This window comes from Anthonomus grandis, chromosome 4 (assembly GCF_022605725.1).
Source record: "Anthonomus grandis grandis chromosome 4, icAntGran1.3, whole genome shotgun sequence".
NCBI classification, from domain to species: Eukaryota; Metazoa; Arthropoda; class Insecta; order Coleoptera; family Curculionidae; genus Anthonomus; species Anthonomus grandis.
The window spans coordinates 37,221,217-37,241,852 of NC_065549.1; the positions used below are offsets into that span (position 1 = coordinate 37,221,217).

General features: G+C 31.7%; 1 protein-coding gene across 6 annotated transcripts in view; it reads right to left on the reverse strand.

The window, feature by feature from the left end:
- Positions 1 to 20,636, reverse strand: part of LOC126735603 (WD repeat-containing protein 81) — a 295,976-nt gene that overhangs the window by 142,626 nt on the left and 132,714 nt on the right. For all 6 annotated transcript variants that reach the window (XM_050439654.1, XM_050439652.1, XM_050439651.1 and 3 more), the window contains exons 23-24: positions 14,486 to 14,697; positions 4,819 to 4,994 (exon numbers count right to left, since the gene is read on the reverse strand). In XM_050439654.1, coding sequence (XP_050295611.1) covers positions 4,819 to 4,994; positions 14,486 to 14,697 — 388 coding nt within the window. The remainder of the gene's footprint in view (positions 1 to 4,818; positions 4,995 to 14,485; positions 14,698 to 20,636) is intronic.

A 20,636-nucleotide genomic window follows, 5' to 3' on the forward strand; every position in this document is an offset into this window, starting at 1 on the left:
ATTAAAACTTATTTTTACAAAAGATATGAGTTAAACATAGCCGAAAATATTTTGTTATGGGGAGACTGGGTGGTTATTCCAAAAAGTTTACAAAATTATTTTCTTTCTGAGCTTCACAATACTCATTTAGGTATAGTCAAAATGAAAAGTATGGCTAGGGCATATTTTTGGTGGCCGACACTAAACTCGGATATTGAGCAAATCTGTAAGAATTGTCAACAGTGCCAAAGTGTAAGGCCAAATCCTCCAAAGAGCCCCTTATTATGCTGGCCTATTCCGGAAGGAAATTGGGCCCGCATTCATATTGATTTTTTTGAACCAAAAAAAAAAAATCATTTTTTTTAATATTATTGGATGCCTTTTCAAAGTGGATTGAAGTTTTTCAAATGTCTTCTATAACCTCATTAGCTACAATTAAAATCCTTAGAAATGTTTTTGCCAGATTCGGCTTACCCAAGCAGTTAGTTTCAGACAATGGGCCATCTCTAGTGTCAAGTGAATTTGAACACTTTTGTAAAGTTAATGGCATAGAACATATTACATCGCCGCCTTTTTCTCCTGCTATTAAAAGCTCAAAAGCTAAACAAAAAGTATTTTAAGGGGAAAAGGCAAGTCCAGTTTGTAAAAGACGATTTAGTCTATGTTAAGGATTACAGAGGGGTTAAGCCAAATTGGTGTAAAGCAAAAATTGTTAAAATTTTAGGTAGAAATACTTACATAGTGCAACCTTTAAATAGTAATATTTCTTGGAAACGTCATGTTAACCAAATTAGTTTGAAAATAACACAGGATGATGAGGAGTATAACTTAAGGGGTGAAAGTGATAATGAAACTTCGGTAAAAGAAACTATAGTGATCGAATCGGATATTAGTGATGATGAAAATGATTTTAGTGACGTCCACGACAGCTTAGATAACAATATCAATATTTCAGAAGGGCGACCACAGCGTACTCGCAAGGTCCCAGATAGGCTTGGATATTAGTTTTTATTGTTAATAATTTTAGTGTATAAGTAGAGAAATAATTTTGGGTTTTAAACTCATACTAAATTAGGTAATTATGTTTAGTTGATATAAAGACTATTAGAAGTGGGTGGTGTAATGTATTGAATAATAGGATTTAGGCATGGTAAATATGGCAACCTCGCATAGGTATTTAAATGTACGAGTTGGCCAAAATTCGATAAAATGCTATGTAGTTCAGTTATTTTTGGGGAAGAGCAACAAGCAACAGGTTACTGTTCATCTCGTGTTTTAATTACCATTCCTGGATATTACACTTTTAATTTCAATTTCTCTTGTTGATTGCTTGTTCAATCGTTGTACTGCTACTTGTTGATTTTCAGTCGTCTTCTCATTAACAAATGTTTCAATTTCTAGACTATGGCTAGCTTCAATATTATTGAAAGAACATTCCCCAAGGAGTTCACCTAAAACAGATTCGCTTCCCTTCCTTTGCTCACACACCATAATGAACAATTGAAATTGCTACAAATTAGCTCTAAAATCGCTTCGATTGCAACAATATACTTTTTCAATCTTGTCTTCAATTTTCCTTGTGTGAACAAGTGCATAGTTTGTGCGTGCTTATTTTATGCTCACTTAACCATTCCTCAAATCTTTCTTCGCTGGAAAAAGGGAAAGTTGAGGACTCTATTTTGATATCATGACTTAACCTGTAAATGAGCTTCAAGTCTTTGATAAGTCTCACAATAATACTTAGTCTCTTTGCATAAGGGACAAGAAATATGTGACTTTGGGTTATCTGGGAGCTGCTGCTTATAAATAACTATAATATGTTTGTTTTTAGCTGAAATGGAAGAAAACATTTTACTGCATAACTGGCACAAATTTTTGTTGATAGTTTGGTCCTGATTCTGATAGTTTTAAGTAGGGCCGTCCATCCTTACAGCTAAAATCGCTGAATTGGAATTAATACAGCTTTTCAGGTATTATTTTAAAACACTATAAGCAACAATGTGGTCAATATTTCACAAAGAAACAAGTTCAGTATAATCGCAATAATTGATCAAGTTAGTTGGAGCTTTTTTACGAAAGTAAACAACTAACAAACGCGGGAACATTCGTGTCGTTGTTCTTGTCATTCACGTCAAACGACCGAATTTTTCTCCGAACATACACGGTCACCGCCGGGAATCGGGTGCTTTTTAGTGGCGTCTGTGGAAACTATGGAACTAAAATGTGTATGACCTATACAAAAAGGCAATAAAACTGAATGTTAAAAATAACAGAATACCAAAACGGATATTGCCAATTTAAAGAATGAATGTGTTTGGCCATAAAAAACTTTTTTATAGCGTTTAAAAATACTTTATACCTAAATATTTTATACTGAAGACCAAGTTAAATTATTTGTTTACAGATTCAAAAATAAAGTATGCCTCTGATAATTTTTAACTGGTGTCAATAGTGTTTGAAACGTTATTGGCAAATACTTTTGTTCTTTTTAACTTGTTTAAATTACTTAAATATAATACTAATAACTTGAAAATTTGCTAAGGTTTTAAACAAGCCATGAGTAAATTAATAAGAAAATCAATAAAAGTTATTCTGTGCCTTACTTCTATGTTAGCACATGATCTTTTTTATGAAATTGAATTAACAATTTTACAAGCATTCCAAATATTGGAAGAAATAATAGTTTTGAAAAAAAAGTTGGGGTGATTTTTAGGGAATGAATTTGTTCATTAAAAATAAAAAAGTTATCGCATGTGACGCTGATTGTGGGACGCCATGTTTATGTTAATTTATATTAACTAAAATCCTTAAAAGCTACGAAATAAAAAAATATACTTTTACACACTCGACAACTATTTTAAATTGAAAGATCCATTCCAGTATGTATGGATCCAAGCAATTTCTTGCTACTAAAGTGATTAAAAAAAATAACGTAATTTCACGGGTTCAGGCGAATTTATATTTAGTGAAACTTCACGAGCCTTTTTGGACCATAGTTAATCACCAATAAATTTGACATATCTATTAATCTTAGAACTAAACACTATAATCTAAGTAGGATTCAATCTATGTAATCTGATTAACGACAAAAAAATATAATGCAAAGTGATCTAAATTAGCTTGTGCTGGATGAAAACGAAACAGAGACAAATATAAGGAGTCTATTAGTTTAAAAAAAAAAAACGCTTGGACTTATTGATTTTATTCACAATTAATAATCACAAAATCACTTTCATACCTACCATCCCCAAAGAGGAGATTTTAGGGCATTAACCCTAAAATCTTAAAATAAAAGGGGGATCGAGAGACTTTCCGTTGGAAAGTGTTTCATTTTCTTTACAATGATACTTAGTATGATGCATTTTAAGTTATTTTAAAAGGTAATTTAGAATAATTACTTAAGTGCCCTTAAATAAAAAAAGTCAAAAGGTGATAATTCTAGTGATCAATCGATTCAATATAGCGATCCAGAAGATTTGAGGTTTCTCTTTTTAATTATTTGTAGGTCTGATCCCCTTAGGGCAAAACAAATCAGTATTTGATTAAGTTTTATTAAATTTTCTGTAGTACTGTGGATTTTGTGTTTTTCTTTTGTTTAATGTTATAACTTAAACAATCAGTATCTTTGTGAACTATGCAGAATTTTTTGAATTTTAAAAAAAACAAGGTTTCGTCCTATAAATAAAAATAAGAATAATTTCTTTCTTGGCATCTAGTAAATAAAGAAAATTCACAAATATATTAAACACAACCCTAGTTGATCCGTTTTTTTTTTTTACTTATAATATTATCACTCTAAGTAAGTTAATAATGATGTTACAGTGGTCTGTGATAGTAACCAATTCAACTAAACCCATTTTGTCTATCTTATTCGGTGTTCTAATGATAATAATCGGAAGGCCTAAAGTAAATGCATGAGTTAATAAAATTAGACTCTCCAGTTAATTTAACGCTATTTCATGGCATTTTTTTTCTTAAAAGAACCCGTAATAATTTGTGATAAAGTAATTATTCTAAAATATGAAAAGCTTGAAAAGTACTAACTTAAACTACGTCATACTTATCATTGTAAAGAGAACCGAAAGACTTTCCAACGACATATGACTCCACTGAATTTTCACGCCGAGCCTTTACACAATACAGTGTAAATACAGTGTATAGATCACAGAATACCTCCGCTGAATAACTAGAAACTTTGAAGAATCACTCTCTTTTTTGTCGAAGAATTTTAAAAGTCTAAAAAGTTTAATCTGCTAAAACATTAAAACTTGGCCGTACCAGTTGAAGTATCCTGTTGGAGTTATCCCCTTGGAGTTCTCCTGGAATACTGAAAAACCAAATTGTTTCGACGTTATTATATTAAATGAGTGGTAAGCGTTCCATGTTCTTCGAACAGTCCAAAAGAAAAAATTCTGGAAAATGAAGAAATTGGACGGAAGGTACAACATTTCTTTGAATCGCCAATTTGGATAGAGATTACCAGGATAGACTAAGCTATTGGGAGGCATTATAAAGTTAACGGGCAGACGCAAACGTACCTGAGTAGATATCTCATTAATAAGACAAAGACCATCATTTTATAGACCAAAATTAATTTTTTCTTATTTTTTGCGTTAAAGAAACTATTGTAATAATATGCAAATTGAACTTTCTACGTTGCCATCGCAGGAGGGACCAATACTAAAGAAAATCGACCAAATAAAGACAAATAAATACTCAAATATATAATTCTGATTTTATTTGGATCATCCAATATAATACGTGTCACTATCGATCTTAGAATGATATATATTTTATATCTAAAACGATAAAGTACATAATAAACTTAATTATATTTACCTGTAAATGGTCCATAAGTGTTGCATCATTTAAATATGGTATGATATGTTTTAGCAATGCAAGACAAGATATTAGGCCTCCCTCTAAAGTCTGAGTCAATTTTCTTTTGCAGAGGGCCAACAATTCTGTCATATGAGGTAGATATTGAAAAATTATTAGTTTCTCACCATATAGGGCTAAAAAATATTTAAGTAATTAAACAATATGTTTTTGCCTATACAAGGTATCCCATATCGTTATGTTCAAATTTCAGGGGCATAAAGTAGGGGAGAGTGGTACACATTAACACATAGTACAGAATGAAACACTGTTATTAACACGTTTAAATTTGCCGCCACAATTTCACTAGCGCTGTCGCGAACGACCCATACAGTATTGCTGTTTAAAATCGATTTAAATAGAAAGAAATATGCCGTTCACGGGCTTTACACACTTTTCATTGTTAGCGCACTTGCAATTATTACCCTAATTTAGTATTTTTACGCTTCATTTCTCAACTAATGTGACAACGCAGCATCCTGCGTTTGGGTTTAAAAATAGATTCCGCCCCGTTTTTCTTCTCGGCCACCGATTGTGATCTTATGTTTTTTAGGTTTAATTGTCACCGTAGTCGTAATAGTAGTTTTTTAAGAATAAGAACTATAAGTTTTGCTCTTCTTATACGCACACGTCACGTTGTTTACAATTAGACAGTTAGTAGCTCGCAGTGTTTGTTACCTCATAATTTAGTAATTATGTTTCTCACGCATTAATGATGCAAAGTTGTTTAGTTTACAGTTTTACACAGTAAAAATTTCTCTCGCCATAAAATAAATTTTGCAGCTATATATCTTTGTGTTAGATATAGTTGTTGTCTTAGTGGACAGTGTTTTTTGACGTCACTCATTTATATTCCCAGTGGTTCTTTTTCTCTGACTCTGACTCTTGAAAATTTAGATTGGTTAGCATGTACTGATTGGGATAACCTTTCAAACCTACAGTGAAATACAGTGTTGAATTGGGGCGTAGCCGATCGAGAGTTCTAGCCGTGACACTGGTTTCCAGGCGTCAAAATTGAAGCCGAGATTTGGTGGCGCACGCCGTACAGTGGAACGAAGTGGAGATACCGCGGGACCTAATATTTTACATTTTACAAGATAATATTTTTTTTTTATTATTATGTATTTTTAGGTATATGATAAATGTTTTAAATATTTATTATTATTTATTTTATTGGAAAAATATACAGATAAAACGGTGTTTCAAATTCGTCTTACTATACTTAAAGTACGAAAATGGATAATTTACCCCAAAGTTGCACATTATTTATTTATAAAAGAATATGCCATATATATATATATATATATATTATGTGGTTTTGAAAATTATTGAAAAAAAAAACAAATTTTCAAAAACTTATTCTTGACACTTTTGTGGGTTGGGATGGGTTCTTGCGTTTTCGTATTAATCTTGGTTGCTATGGGAAAGTTTTTGCATTGCTGTATTACTTTTTCGTAAAAATGTTAATGCCGAAAACAAAATTAGGTAGGTACCTACGCCAAATTTTGGTTGCTTTTTTAAAAAATCGAAAATTTGAATGATTTTGAAGATAATCAAAAAAAATTAAAAATCCATTTAAATTTTTTCTGAGCTTAAACAGTAGCACAGTAATGAGAAATTCGCACAGCTCTATCTCCCACAAGATACATACATACATACATATTAATATTATTTTTAATTATTTTAGAGTATTTACTTTAAATGGTTGGATAAGGTTTGGTTAAAAACGAGGAATAAATTCATTATTATTCAATAAATGCTATAAATTGGTTTTATTTTATCTAATACATAATGGTATATAAAACCATAACCAAAATATTCTTAATAGTTATGGTAAAATAAAATATGTAAAAAAAGAAAAACAAAACATACATATGGTATATGAAACTAAGCGCATTGGTTACACTGTTAATATTTTAAGTTTTTTACAGCCTCATTTTATTAATCCTTATTTTAAGTTTTCTACAGCCATTTAGTTTTTATTATTTAACCTATAGTCAATATTTTAATTATTCTTACTCTTATAGCAGATAATTACAAAAATATTTATTAACAACAATCAAAACATTTCTATACTACTTGAACACCATATTTAAGACAATATCTAAACAATAATAAAGACAAGATATATATATTTTATACAAAAATAAATAATGTATTTAATTCCATACTGTCATACCGTTACTTACTTTTAAGTTTTTTTACAGCCCTTTGTTTTTTATTTACTTGACTAGATTGAAAAGTTGAATTTTTACTTTTACAGTAATTATTTAAAAGAATGTTTGCCATATGAACAATACATTGTTTGAATATTTGATTCCTATCATCTCCGCAAGAAAAACAAGAAATTGGAAAAATGGTTTTATATTTTAACATTTCTATGGACAAGCTTTGTAAAATACCCCTTTAAGACTTGAATTTTAAGAAAAGCGATTCGCATGTATCACTAATTAAAATTTTAAATAGTAAAAATATATTGGATATTATTTCTACAATTATGTCTTTTGGCCACTTTAAGCCTCCCCGATCCAATTTATCAAAGTAGGAAAAATCTGAACTTTCTGGATAATCAATATCTAATTGATTTTGAAAGCAAATAAATAAAGTGCAATCTTCACACTTTATTTTTTTATTAATACTTCTAGCAATATATCCTGCTATATAAATTAAAACCCGTTTTTTATTTTAATTTATAGTTTCGTCATTTGTCAACAATAAAGCATCAAGAAGAAAATCGTCAAGTTCTGTTAATTCTTTAATATTAAAATTGTCTTGAGTATTAAGATCAAAGTTTTTCAAAGAAAAATCGCCATTGAGTGAAGATTTTAATTTTAAAACGCTTATTAATTTTAATTTTCTCTCGGATTCCAAAACTTGAATTACTGAAATATGGTAATTAGCCCCCGACATTAATCTGTACTGTCCAAATCTACCCTCTAAATCATCGGTTTGAAACTTTTCCAGTAAGACATACTCAAATTTTAAATCGTTTATCAGGTATTTACACATGTCTGACAAGACCTTACAAGTACATATGTGTTAATGAAAAGTGTGTTTGATTTGAAAGTTTTCCATTTCTTGTACTCTCTGGTTTACCCTGAACAGTTAATTCGTTCCATAGTTCTAACCATTTAATAAAATTTCTTAAAAATATAATATTTTTGTCAAATTCTGGATCTCTTATACAATCATAATGCGAGTCTCGAAAACGTATACCTTTAAATTGAGATTTTCAATTTACGATTTTCCACCATTTTGAAATTAAATCTAAAAATTTAATGGTTCCACTCACTGTAGTTGAATTGTCTTTATTATATTCTTGTAATGCAGCAATATTTTTATTATCAAAAAGCCTGACGCATAAGTTAACATTTTGTCTTTCTATTGACGAAGGATATAACACTTTTCTTGAGAGCGACGGTGCTAATTTAACAACCCGATTTTCTTCATAAGAAAATATTTTTTTTAAAACTATTTACACATGCCGTTATTTTAGTTATATTGGCAACTTCTGGAAATGTTTGTAAACTTTGCATATCATTGGGAATATCGGACAAAAAAAAGTTTGTAGATTATCCTTTTGATTATTCCAATTGTTTCTGATGGATTTCAAAATGTGAACAGTGTCAAAAAAAATAAATACTTTTTGAGAGACATTTGTACAGGGATTTAAAAAGTAGGTTTGTATTGTACCACCGCAAAGTAAACTGAACATTTTTTTATTAACCGCATTATTGTCCGAAATAATGGCAATTACATGGTAGTCCATATCTGTCAGAAGTTTTAAAATTTTCTTAGTTAATTCATGTAGAATGTCGCATTTAAGAGTTGAAATAGGAAATAAGCCAACCATATCTTTATGGTCCGAAAATAAAGATGATATCATAAATGCTTGAATTGTCGTTGCTGGTATCATTTTTTTATCATCACCTAAATTTGTATATATAATTGTAAGTATTGTTCGAGGCAAAACTCTCTATTTTCCCACTTTTATATGATATGTCAGACCGAATATAAATTTCGTCTAACATTAAAACGACATATTTTTCTCTGTCAGTTAGGTTCTTTTTTTTCTCTGACAAATATTTAAGATGACATTCATCTACACCTGAACTATTAGACCCTAATTTTAATAATAGTCTTTTTAAATGGCGGGGACTGGGAAGTATTAATGTATTACTATCCCTTAGTAAAAAAATATGCCACTGGAAAAGTTAAAAAAATAGTGCTGGCCCAAATTAATGTTTCCGGAGAATACACCACTTTACTACTTTCAAGAAAAACTCGAAGCGAACGAAAGCTCCCTAACAAACTTCAATTTTCTTATAATATTATGCTCTTTAGAATTTTGTTTTATTAAAATATCTTGTAATATTTTTTCAATGTAAGTAAAATTATCCTCAAATTCATTCTCTGGCAAAACCTGAATAGAAAATTTTTGTACAAAATTTAAAAGATTTAATAAAATAGACCACCTATTACATATTTTCGATTTCCCTAAAATGCTATTTAATTCACTATTGGCTACCTCCCTATCTTTATAAAAAAAAGTAGTTTTAAAATTTTTATTTATTACTACCCCCTTAAGAATAACTGGCAAACTGGTTAAGTCACTTTCAGTAACATAAAAAATATTGATATGATCAGTAGATATTTTAAAATTAAAATAATTGCTAAAATTTTTTTGAACTATATGCAAAATACTACCTGTTAGTTCTTCAAATGTATTTATACAATCTTTTTGTTCCTTATTTTCTTGATTTATCATTTGTGGCTCAAGTTCTAACTCTTGTAAGACCCGTGATTTTTTTTTTGTAGGGGTATGGGTTGTGAATGGCTGATTCTCAAATATTGTAGGGCAGGCATCTTCTGACAGCTTTACTCTTTTTCGAGAAACCTTTAAAATTGTTCCATCCTTCCTAGCCACTATATCCTCACGAATAATGACACGTTCAGAAAAATGTTTTATGCAGATCCTTGATGATTCTTTTATCACTACGTCGTCTCTTTCAATGCATTCTAACCATCTTTTCTTTTGATCCGGGTCATTGGGAAAACGAAAAATGGTAACTCTCTCGGTATCTTTATAATTGCTTTTGCACCCAGGAATGCAGCAAGAGGTAGGCATTATTCTAAATAAAATTAAGATTGTAAAATGTAAGTTAAAAATAAAATTGTTAATTTACCCACCTAATTTAAATACCGAATTTTTATTCTTTTTAAAACGCAAAGCGAGTATCAAAATAGTTTGGTAGTTTAAAATTTTAAATGCGTAAGCTTACTATAAACTACAATAATAACTGCAGTAAAATATTATTTCGAATCAACGCAAAATATGTCCCCAGCGCGGAATTTTTGCCATCGCGATGCGGTGGTCGCCCCGCATCATTTCGGCTTCTGTTGTGAGGTATCGATGGAAGCGGGGATAAGTGTCCAGGCTTGGGGTCAATAAATTTATTGATCCATTTTAAGGGCATGCAGAACTTTTTCAAGGGTTCTAACGACGGTTAAATTTTAAATAAAGTGTTTTGTTTTGAATCATTGCGTTTTATTAATTAGCAAAGGCTAATTACAAATGAGCAAGGTTGAGCTAAGACCCAAACCACGCCAATTGCGTCAGCCGCCATTAGTTAGTTTTCGTATGCCGACCAACAAAGATTTTACGGAGCGTTTTCTGTTTTCTTGTGGATAAATATTGAAAAGAGGATCGAACATAGAAAGGTATGTTACCTTCAAATAAATAGATTTAGCTTTTATTAATGTCATTTTACTTCTTGTGATGTATAAGTTTTAACCTATAAATATTGGGGCCAAAATTTTTCAGGCTTCGCATTTACATTGAATTGAAATTTAAAGCATGCGGTAGTACACATTGAAACACATGCAGGTAGTACACAATGATACGTGTTTCATTGTGTACCATTATGATCATTCTATACTGTGTTTTTTCTTATTGCAGGTATACCATGGTAAGAAAGAAGAAAGAACGAACAAATTTACAAGCGAACAAATGACGGCAGCCGTCCAAGAGGTGAAAAGAAGTGGAACTTCACTTCGCGTTGCTGCAGAGATGTTTGACATAAACTTTAGCACATTAAGGCGATATGTGATGAAAGAGAAAAATAACCCTAAAGCCAAGATGGAGCCAAATTATGCTGTTCAATTAGTATTTACCTCAGAGCAGGAAAAGATTATGTGTGATTACATTAAGACCTGCAGCAAAATGGCATACGGATTAAATACCCTAAAAGTTAGACAATTGGCGCACGAAATGGCTGCTAAAAACAATATTACTATGCCAGAATCTTGGAAAACTAATATAAGTGCGCAAGCAAAGATTGGTTACGGGCTTTTATAAGGAGAAATCTATCCTTAAGCATTAGAAGGCCCGAAGCTTGCTCTCTATCGAGGCTTACTTCTTTTACGAAACCTAATGTTGAACGATTTTTTTTCACATTTAGAGCAAATATATAAAAAACACCCATCAGTTGTTCAAGATATCCGAATATATAATTTAGATAAAACGGCTACAACAACCGTCCAGCGGCCTCATAAAATAGTAGCACAAAAAGAGGTTAAGCAGTTAAATCAGTGCACAAGTGCCGAAAGAGGATTACTAACTACTACTTGTGCAATAATTCGAGCAGATGGAACATTTCTACTGCCAGCAATTATTTTTCCACGTAAAACATCTAATAACCTCATGTTAAATGGAACACCACCAGGAACGTTGGGACTAACCAATCCAAGTGCCTGGATGACCGCAGACCTTTTCACCCAAGTAATAGATCATTTCATTAAGTATACTTCTACTACGAAAGAAAATCTATGTCTATTAATATATAACAATCACGAAACACATATGTCTTTGGAGATACAAGCAGAAAAAGCAAAATCGAATGGCATAATCATTTTAACCCTACCTCCACACACAAGCAACAAGATGCAGCCTTTAGATAAGTCAGTATTTTTTTCATTCAAAAATTTTTACAACAATGCAATTGATTCGTGGCTTCTTAACCATCCTGGAGTTCCTATGACATTATACCAAATTGCAGAATGTGTCGGTATAGCTCACTCAAAATCTATGACTCCTGAAAATATTATAAACGGTTTCAAATCTACAGCAATCTACCCGTTTAACAAATATATTTTTATGGAAGCTGATTTTATTTCGTTCTCGGTTACTGACAGACAAAAAGATGATTTGAGATGATGAGATTTAGAAAACGACGATACACAAAAAGGAATGGTGGTAATACAAGCTACCATTATTAATGATATATCATCAACAAGCATTGCAGCTACCTCCAGTGCTGATTTATCTAGTGCAGCGAAAATTAGGGAATGTGGACTAGATGAGGAAATCTCAACGTTTGAAATAGCGTCGACATCAGAGAGTTTCTTTACTACGCCATTTGAGTTTCGAGGATTCCCAAAGGCTGCGCCCAGGAAAAATTCAAATCGAACACGGTAATCGTAACGGAAAAATAAACGGTAAAATAAGAAAAGTGTTATTTTAACCAGCACGCCGGAAATAAAAGAGCTTTCTTACAAAACAGAAAAAAATGAAATCCCAAATATTAAGACAGTGACAAAAGTAAAGCGAAATATATCGAAAGTTTTATACAAGAAAGAGTATAAAAAGGACGTACAAAGTAAAAAGAAAAAGGCAAGTGAGAGTGAATCAGATACAGTTGTAGTGCAGTACGTTTGACAGAACTTGATATGAATTATGTCTTACTTGGCAAATTCCAAACTGACCCCCTGGAAGGGCGCTTTGGAAAATATAGACAATTAGCTGGCGGTCATTATAACATCTCAGTTCGCCAACTATATGAATCGGAGAAGAGACTAAGAATTCAGTCTATATTGTCATTAAAGTCTCGAAATTATGGAGATATTAATATAACTCAGTTCTTTGACCTCTCTGAATGCGACCTTTTATTGGCAGGTACCTCATTTAACTCCGAGGAAGTTGATAATCTATTATCAAAGATTATAATTAATACACCCGATAATGAGGCTATTAAAACTGATTTGCCAGTAATAACCTATTTAAGTGGATATTGCTGCTATATTGTTTAAAAAAAAATAAAGTGTGAAATTTGCAAAATGAATTTAACACTTAATGAACCTTTTGTTGTAGAAGATTCTTACAATTTAATAAATTCATTAAATCGTGGTGCTCTTTTATATCCTTGTGAGCAAGTAGTAGACATTGTCTCTAAACTTTACATAATTTTTAAAAAAATTATTGATGAATTTGAGGACACTTTTTTGGACATTTACAACAAAAAGTCATTTCTTTGTGAGTTATTTTTAAGGTATTTAACTAAAAACCAGCTTTTAAATAACCTTTGAGAACTGCGAAATACACATTAAATCCAATGTTTCTAAAATTTTTCTTAGCAGCATATCAAATACATTTTTGAACAATTATTGTGCCAAAAATAATAATAATCGGCTAGGTAAAAAAAAGAAAAGGAAACTAGAGACTCTTAATAAATAAGTAAAATTTGTATTTAAGCCGATTATGTAGCACAATATCTAATATCAAGATTAATCCCAATAACAATAACAATGACCTAGCCCTAATAATATTCCTGATGGTGACTTTCCCGATGGTGACTGATATAAGTCGAGTAGCTATACAGGGTGACTTTGGGTTGCTTTAAGTTGTTGCTTTTTGTTTTGGGCGATACTGCACTATACAGTAATAGCCGAAGTAATAGCATATCAACCAATACAATGTTATGGTGAAAAATTTAAAATAACTTTTTAAAGCCCAAAAAAATGACCCTTCGTCAATACCTAAATTATTTTTACTTGGTTACCAATGATATTTGCCCATTATTTACTTAAATTGTTTATTTTTATAATACACATAATTTTACACAGCAATTTATTTGGATTTTGATATATGGAATGGCTAACCAGTTCCTCTTAAAAAAATGTTGTATTTTTTTTTAATGTTTTAGAATCATATTTTATTACTCAATAGTCTCAATACTCAATCAAATAGAAAAAACACCCTGTATATGTGTCTAAAAGATAATGCAGTAAGAGCCAATTATCTACCTAATTATTTCATAGGTGTTGTAAGCTTTTATAATAAACCTCTTGGGTTTTTAGTTTGAAATTTTGTTTTCCCTAAAAAAAAATCGAATGGGGCGCGACTAAGGGTTCAGTTCATGTTCTGGCAGCCCTGTTTAAACCGGAAACCCTTAAAAATGTTGTAAAAATTCATGTGGCATACCATTTTTTTCGTCATATACTACATGTCATCATATACTTCTAAGATATTTTGGCCTAGATTGGATGACGTCACGCGTAAGCAGTGAGGCCTTGTACTTTAGAAGGTGTTGACTTCATGCCCCCAAAATTTGAACATAACGATGCGAGACACCCTGTATATATGCAGCAGTTCATCAATTGAACAAGTTTAGTCTTTGCTTAAAATTCAGTCTAAACCTTCTTTTGTTCCTGTAAAGTCAAGCGCAGTCATGCTGTTTGTTAAAATAGATTCAACTCAAATTCTTTCAAAACAACTAAATCCACGATATATTTATTGAGCCACCAGTGTTGCGAAATTGTCTGTTGAAAGATATAAATTTATATATATTACCTGCAACATTTGCAAGACATTCCAAAACGTTAGCTGCGGATTTATCCCCCACAACTTTGCTTAACGTCACAGTTACATCACTAGATTTGGCATTAGTATCACAAGGTTCTTCGGTATTTACAAATATTAAATTTTCCTTTCCCACGTAGCAAAGGGTTAGCATTTTGAGCAAATTTCTTGAAAGATATTTGGCCATTAGAACTGGACCCAATCTAGAAATGCAATTACTGATTAGATAACCTCTTAAAATGGGATCTTTAAAATATAATTTCTAATTTTAAAGGATTTATTATTCGTACCCTCTCAGCTAACACCTGTACTTGCATCCATGACTTACTGTCCATACTTGAGGCGGTTATAGGAAACACCAAGGTGCTCAAGAATTGATTACTTAAGTTTATCAGTACGACTTTATTATTGTAAATATAAAGGGTGTCCGGAAAGTCAACGATAATACTGAAGGGGCTGATGGAGCAACTCATAAGCACCCAGAAAAACATAAAATGACCTTAGTAAAAAATCGATGGTTTTCGAGATATTGGCACTTTAGTGGAAGTCACCAAAATCCTACTCTTGGATCAGATTTTCGATTGTCAGGCCTTAAAAATAGATATTTTTTAGAATTTCTTTTTAGCTGTGCAACACAGAATAGCCATTTTACTGATCAAAGACAAACATTAAACTAAACGGCCAAAAAATTAAATAAGAAATCTATTCTAAAATAAAGTATTACTTATTTTTATTTTTTAAACTTTGAATTTGACCGCTCATACTGGACCGAAAAATTGTACGGCAACCCGGCTAATACCTTAAAAAGTTCGCTCATTTAATTTAATTTTAAAATTACCTAATAAGCTTTACTGTTATTGTGATAGAATGTAGTACCTTATGAAAAAAATAAAACAAATTTATAATTATGTTATGTTCAAAAAATATTTTTATTTAACTTAAAAAAAATTTAAAAATCAAATAATATGTTCGAACTGTCTACCACCAACGCGAATGCAGGCGTGGCATCTTTTAATAAATGACCTATTGATCAATCTTGCATTCCTGGCAGCGTTAAGATCTTGGGCTGCATCATTTATACGCTGCCGTAACTCAGCAATATTATATTTATTGGTCTTGCATAAACCTTTTCTTTTATGCAACCCCAGTAAAAAAAAAGCGAGGGGTTTAGGTCTGGAGACCCGGGAGGCCATAAAATTGGACCCAGTCGGCCGATCCATCTGTTGGGGTATGTTTGGTTTAAATACCGACGAACTTCATGGGCATAATGTGCCGGGCAACCATCATTTTGGAACCACATTATTCGGCGACTGGCCAAAGGAACATCTTCTAAAAGAATTGGTAGATTGTTTCGACAAAAATCTAAATAAGCCTGCCGTTCAAATTTTCTGGTAATTCAAATGGGCCAATTACACGTCCGTTCAAGATACCGGTACACAAGTTTACTTTAAATCGGTACTGTGACCTTTCTTCTCGAATAGAGTGAGGATTTTCCAACGCATAAGTGTGCAAATTGTGCATGTTCATAAAGTCATCCTTTTTGAATGTACTGTCATCCGACCACAGTATATTATTTTAAAAATTCGGATCCTCTTGATTTTTTTGCAACATTTTGCGGCAAAATTGTAGGTGTGGTTCGTAGTCTCGAGGCAGTAGGCTTTGCACTCGTTGAACATGATAAGGGTGATATTGAAATCGCCTAGTGATGTCGTTTACTACCGATTTCGGTATCCCTGTTCTTCTTTCGATTGCTCGTGCCGAAGTAGTCGGATCATTTTGAATTTCTTCTAAAACTTGATCAACATAATCAACACGAGGTCTTCTATCTCGAACAGGAGCATGAGGCATTCTGCCTTCGGAATATAAGCGGTGAACATTAATATATACACCATAGTCAGGATATCGGGCCAAATTCGGATATCTTTCTTGATAACGATTAGATGCTGCTAGAGCATTTCCTCTGCATTCACCATAAATGAGATGTATGTTTGCATATTCTTGGGCGGTACACGGCAAGGGCATAATAAATGATTAACCAATAAAACAAACAGCTCAAAGAACACAGTCCACAGGAAAATGAACTCAAAAACAAATCCAAAGCAAAAGGTAACAGAAACGTTAGGATACAAGCAAAAAAGTAGTTAGTTCACGGAATACTGTAAACAAACTAACTTCCAAAAATGTTTATTGTTTATTGCTATGGTGATAAGAATTACCTTCGCTCTTGATTTTTTTAATTTTTAAGTTAAATAAAAACATTTTAAAAATCTGTTTAATTTTTTTACAATGATATCATAAGGTGAATTATTACATTTATACAGTTATTTTTTACTATAACACAATAATAGTAAACTGTTAAAAAAACATTTAGGTAATTTTAAAAAGTAGATTAAATGAGCACAGTTTTTAAGGTATTAGCCAGGTGCCGTACAATTTTTTTGGTCCAGTATGAGCGGTCAAATTTAAAGTTTAAAAAATAAAGATAAGTAATACTTTATTTTTATTAAGAAATCTATTCTTTTCTTATTAAATTTTGGCCGTTTAGTTTAATGTTTGTCTTTGATCAGTAAAATGGCTATTCAGTGTTGCATAGCTAAAAAGAGATTCTAAAAAATATCTATTTTTAAGGCGTGACAATCGAAAATCTGATCCAAGAGTAGGATTTTGGTGAGTTCCGCTAAAGTGCGAATATCTCGAAAACCATCGATTTTTTACTAAGGTCATTTTATGTTTTTCTGGGTGCTTATGAGTTGCTCCATCAGCCTCTTCAGTATTATCGTTGACTTTCCGGACACCCTGCATACACAGGGTGGTTTTGTTATTCTTGCATCAATAAATAGCCTCCCTGCTAGCAAAACTTAAAAAAAGAGTCAGTAGTTTCTTTTTTAAGTTTTGCTAGCATAATTCACTAGTAGAACTAATAGTTAAAAAAAATTTCATTTTTTTTTTTAATTCCAAGGTCAGACTAGAATATTTAAATATTTGTTACCTTCGTAAAAAAACATTCTGTAGATTCGATTTTAATATATTTATTTTATTTATTTTTATTTATTTGGAGGGATCAGTAGGTAAAGCCTGACACCCTACCACATTTATTGATTTTTTAACTAATTTACTAAAAACTGCGAATTTTTTGCCTGATCACTATTACAAATTCACGTTGTTATAACGCCTAGGACGCCTAGGTGTAAAATATACACCTGTGTGCGTTAGTTATCGCTTGTGATTGGTATTTTTACAGAAACAAATAAGTTTGATAACCTTAAATACTAGAATACCTAATCTATTAACACTAAACAAATTATGAAAAAAGACTATATTACAACACCTACTTAAATTCCTAGAAAAATGAGGAGAAAATATTATATTTGTTGTGCACATACTTTGTACATTGTTTGCTACATTTTTTTTTGTTTTTTATTCCTTTTAACTCAGGTGGTAGAACAGATACATTTTTGGCGCAAGATAAACTAAAAATTTTAGGTTAAGGTAACACTTTTGAAATTACTTGGTATTATTATGTTACCTCTAGCTCTTGCTCTTGTATTATGATTGTGATGTATTTGGTTTTCAGCAATACCATGGTTGTGAATGTGTGAATAAATTGATGTTATACAGGGTGTTTTTTATATATTGCGACAAAATTCAGGAACGTGCTCTTTGGACAAAAATTCACAAAAAAGTTTCTATAAACATAGGTCCTAAACCTTTTAGATTTTGAGCTACAGGGTAGTAAAGTTTTAACAAAAAAATTATTTTTTTTTCGATAACCTATATACCCCTGTAGATATTTGTACAAAGATTGGTATGCAGGGTCTGTGTATCCAGAGCCATTTACCAACATACTTTTAACATTTTTATGTTCTCCAGTGGCGTGTGTGCGGGTTTTCCGCTGAATACTTTTATAAAGAAGAATGGTACGCCACTGGTTTTTTTTGTATTAAAAAAATATTTTTAAATTCACCGTTTTATTTGCAACATTTTTTCTACTTTGACTGATCGCTAAAATTTATTTTTTTATGATCGTTATAAAAAGTTAATTTTCTTTTTAAATTTCATTTAAAATTTCATTGTAGTTCATAATATGTCACTTTATTTAACATATTAAAAAAAGTGACATATGAGTAACGTGTTAATATTTCACGCTTCCAAAATCGCGAAGTAGCCTGTGAACATAATTTTTTTTAACGTAACTACGGACAACGCCGCCGCAACGATAATCACATTCTTGTTTAAGAGTTTAATCTTCTTACGACATTCTTCCTCTGCCCACGATAAAGTTGATATTTGTAAGATTTTGTGATATTTTAAATTTTAAATCATAGTCACTGTCCGCCCGTTGACAAGATTAATTTGTTAAAAAAATGGCTAACAATTACACAAATAATGAAATATGCGATATGCACTTCATTTATGGACTGGCTAACGGAAACGCACGAGAAGCCTTGCATATTTATGCTGAACGTTACCCGAATCATGTTATTCCTCATCATTCCATGTTTACGCGTTTACACCAACGTCTAAGTGAAATCGGCAGCTTTAAAAAACTCACCGCTGAAAACGGACATCCCCAAACAGTTACTCCTCAAATTGAAGAACAGGTGCTCAATGAATTCGAGAAAGATCCCACGACAAGCACTAGGAAAATTGCTCAGACGGTACCCATTAGTAACTTTACAGTTTGGAATATTTTTAAAAGAAACCTTTTATACCCGTATCATATTCAGCGGGTGCAGGCACTTTTGCCAGGCGATTTTCCGAAAAAAACGGCTTTGTATCGTTGGATGCAAGAACGCATAAGGCAAGATGCACCGTTTATAAGAAAAATATTTTTCACCGATGAGGCTAATTTCTCCAGCCACGCAATTATGAACTTCCACAATAACCACATATGGCATTATGAGAACCCACATGCTGTGGCAGAAAACCGTCATTAGCACCAGTTTTCACTTAATGTATGGGTCGGCATTATTGAAAACTTTTTCATCGGTACATTTTTTTTACCAGCAAGGTTGATTGGAAAAGTGTATCAAGAATTTTTTGAAAATGAATTACCAGCGATGCTAGAAGATGTCGCCATTCAGCTGAGACAGGAAATGTTCTTTTTACATGACGGTGCTCCAGCCCATTTCAGTTTAGTGGCTCGGCAGTATTTGGATATTACGTATCCAAATCGTTGGATAGGTCAGGAAAGTATTCACCCTTGGCCCCCACGGTCTCCCGTTTTAAATCCGCTGGATTTTTTTTTGTGGGGCCACCTTAAATCACTGGTTTATAGAAATCCAATTGACAATGTGCAGGAATTGCGTAATCGCATTATAACGTCTTTTGACATAATTCGGCAGACACCAGGATTTTTTGAACGTGTCCGCCAATCAATGCGACGTCGATTAGATGCTTGTATTGATGTTGGATGAGCATACTTTGAACGACTTTTGTAAAAATAATAATATTACTTAAATAAATAATAAAAAATGAAATATTTTTTTACCACTTAAAAACTTGTATTTTAAATTAAAGATTGTAGAAGCAAAAGTTTTAAATTCTCAATTACAATTTTATTATTTATTATTAAAATTGATATTTTATTGATATTATTATTTATAAAATAAACTAAAAAAAACGAATAATTACTAGAATAAAGAAAGTCTAATCAAATCTGAGCATCATGTCCTATAGTTTTTAATTTTTTGTGCGAAAACCGTGCATCTAACGTACAAAGTCTAAGGATCAAAAATGTTGCAAATAAAACGGGGAATTTAAAAATATTTTTAATACAAGAAAAACCAGTGGCGTACAATTCTTCATTATAAAAGTATTCAGCGGAAAACCCGCACACACGCCACTGGAGAACATAAAAATGTTAAAAGTATATTGGTAAATGGCTCCGGATACGCAGACCCTGCATACCAATCTTTGGACAAATATCTGCAGGGGTATTTAAGTTACAGGGGTTTCTACAGGGGTATAAGGGGTAGTTACGTTCCTGAATTTTGTCGCAATATATAAAAAACACCCTGTATATAAAGTTCTTATGTTGGTGGTTTGTTTTTCAGTAAATAGATATTATGTGGGGTAAAGTTTTGCCTTGTTGTATATATTTTTTAAAATATACTTATGTTATACAATATTTAATTTATGC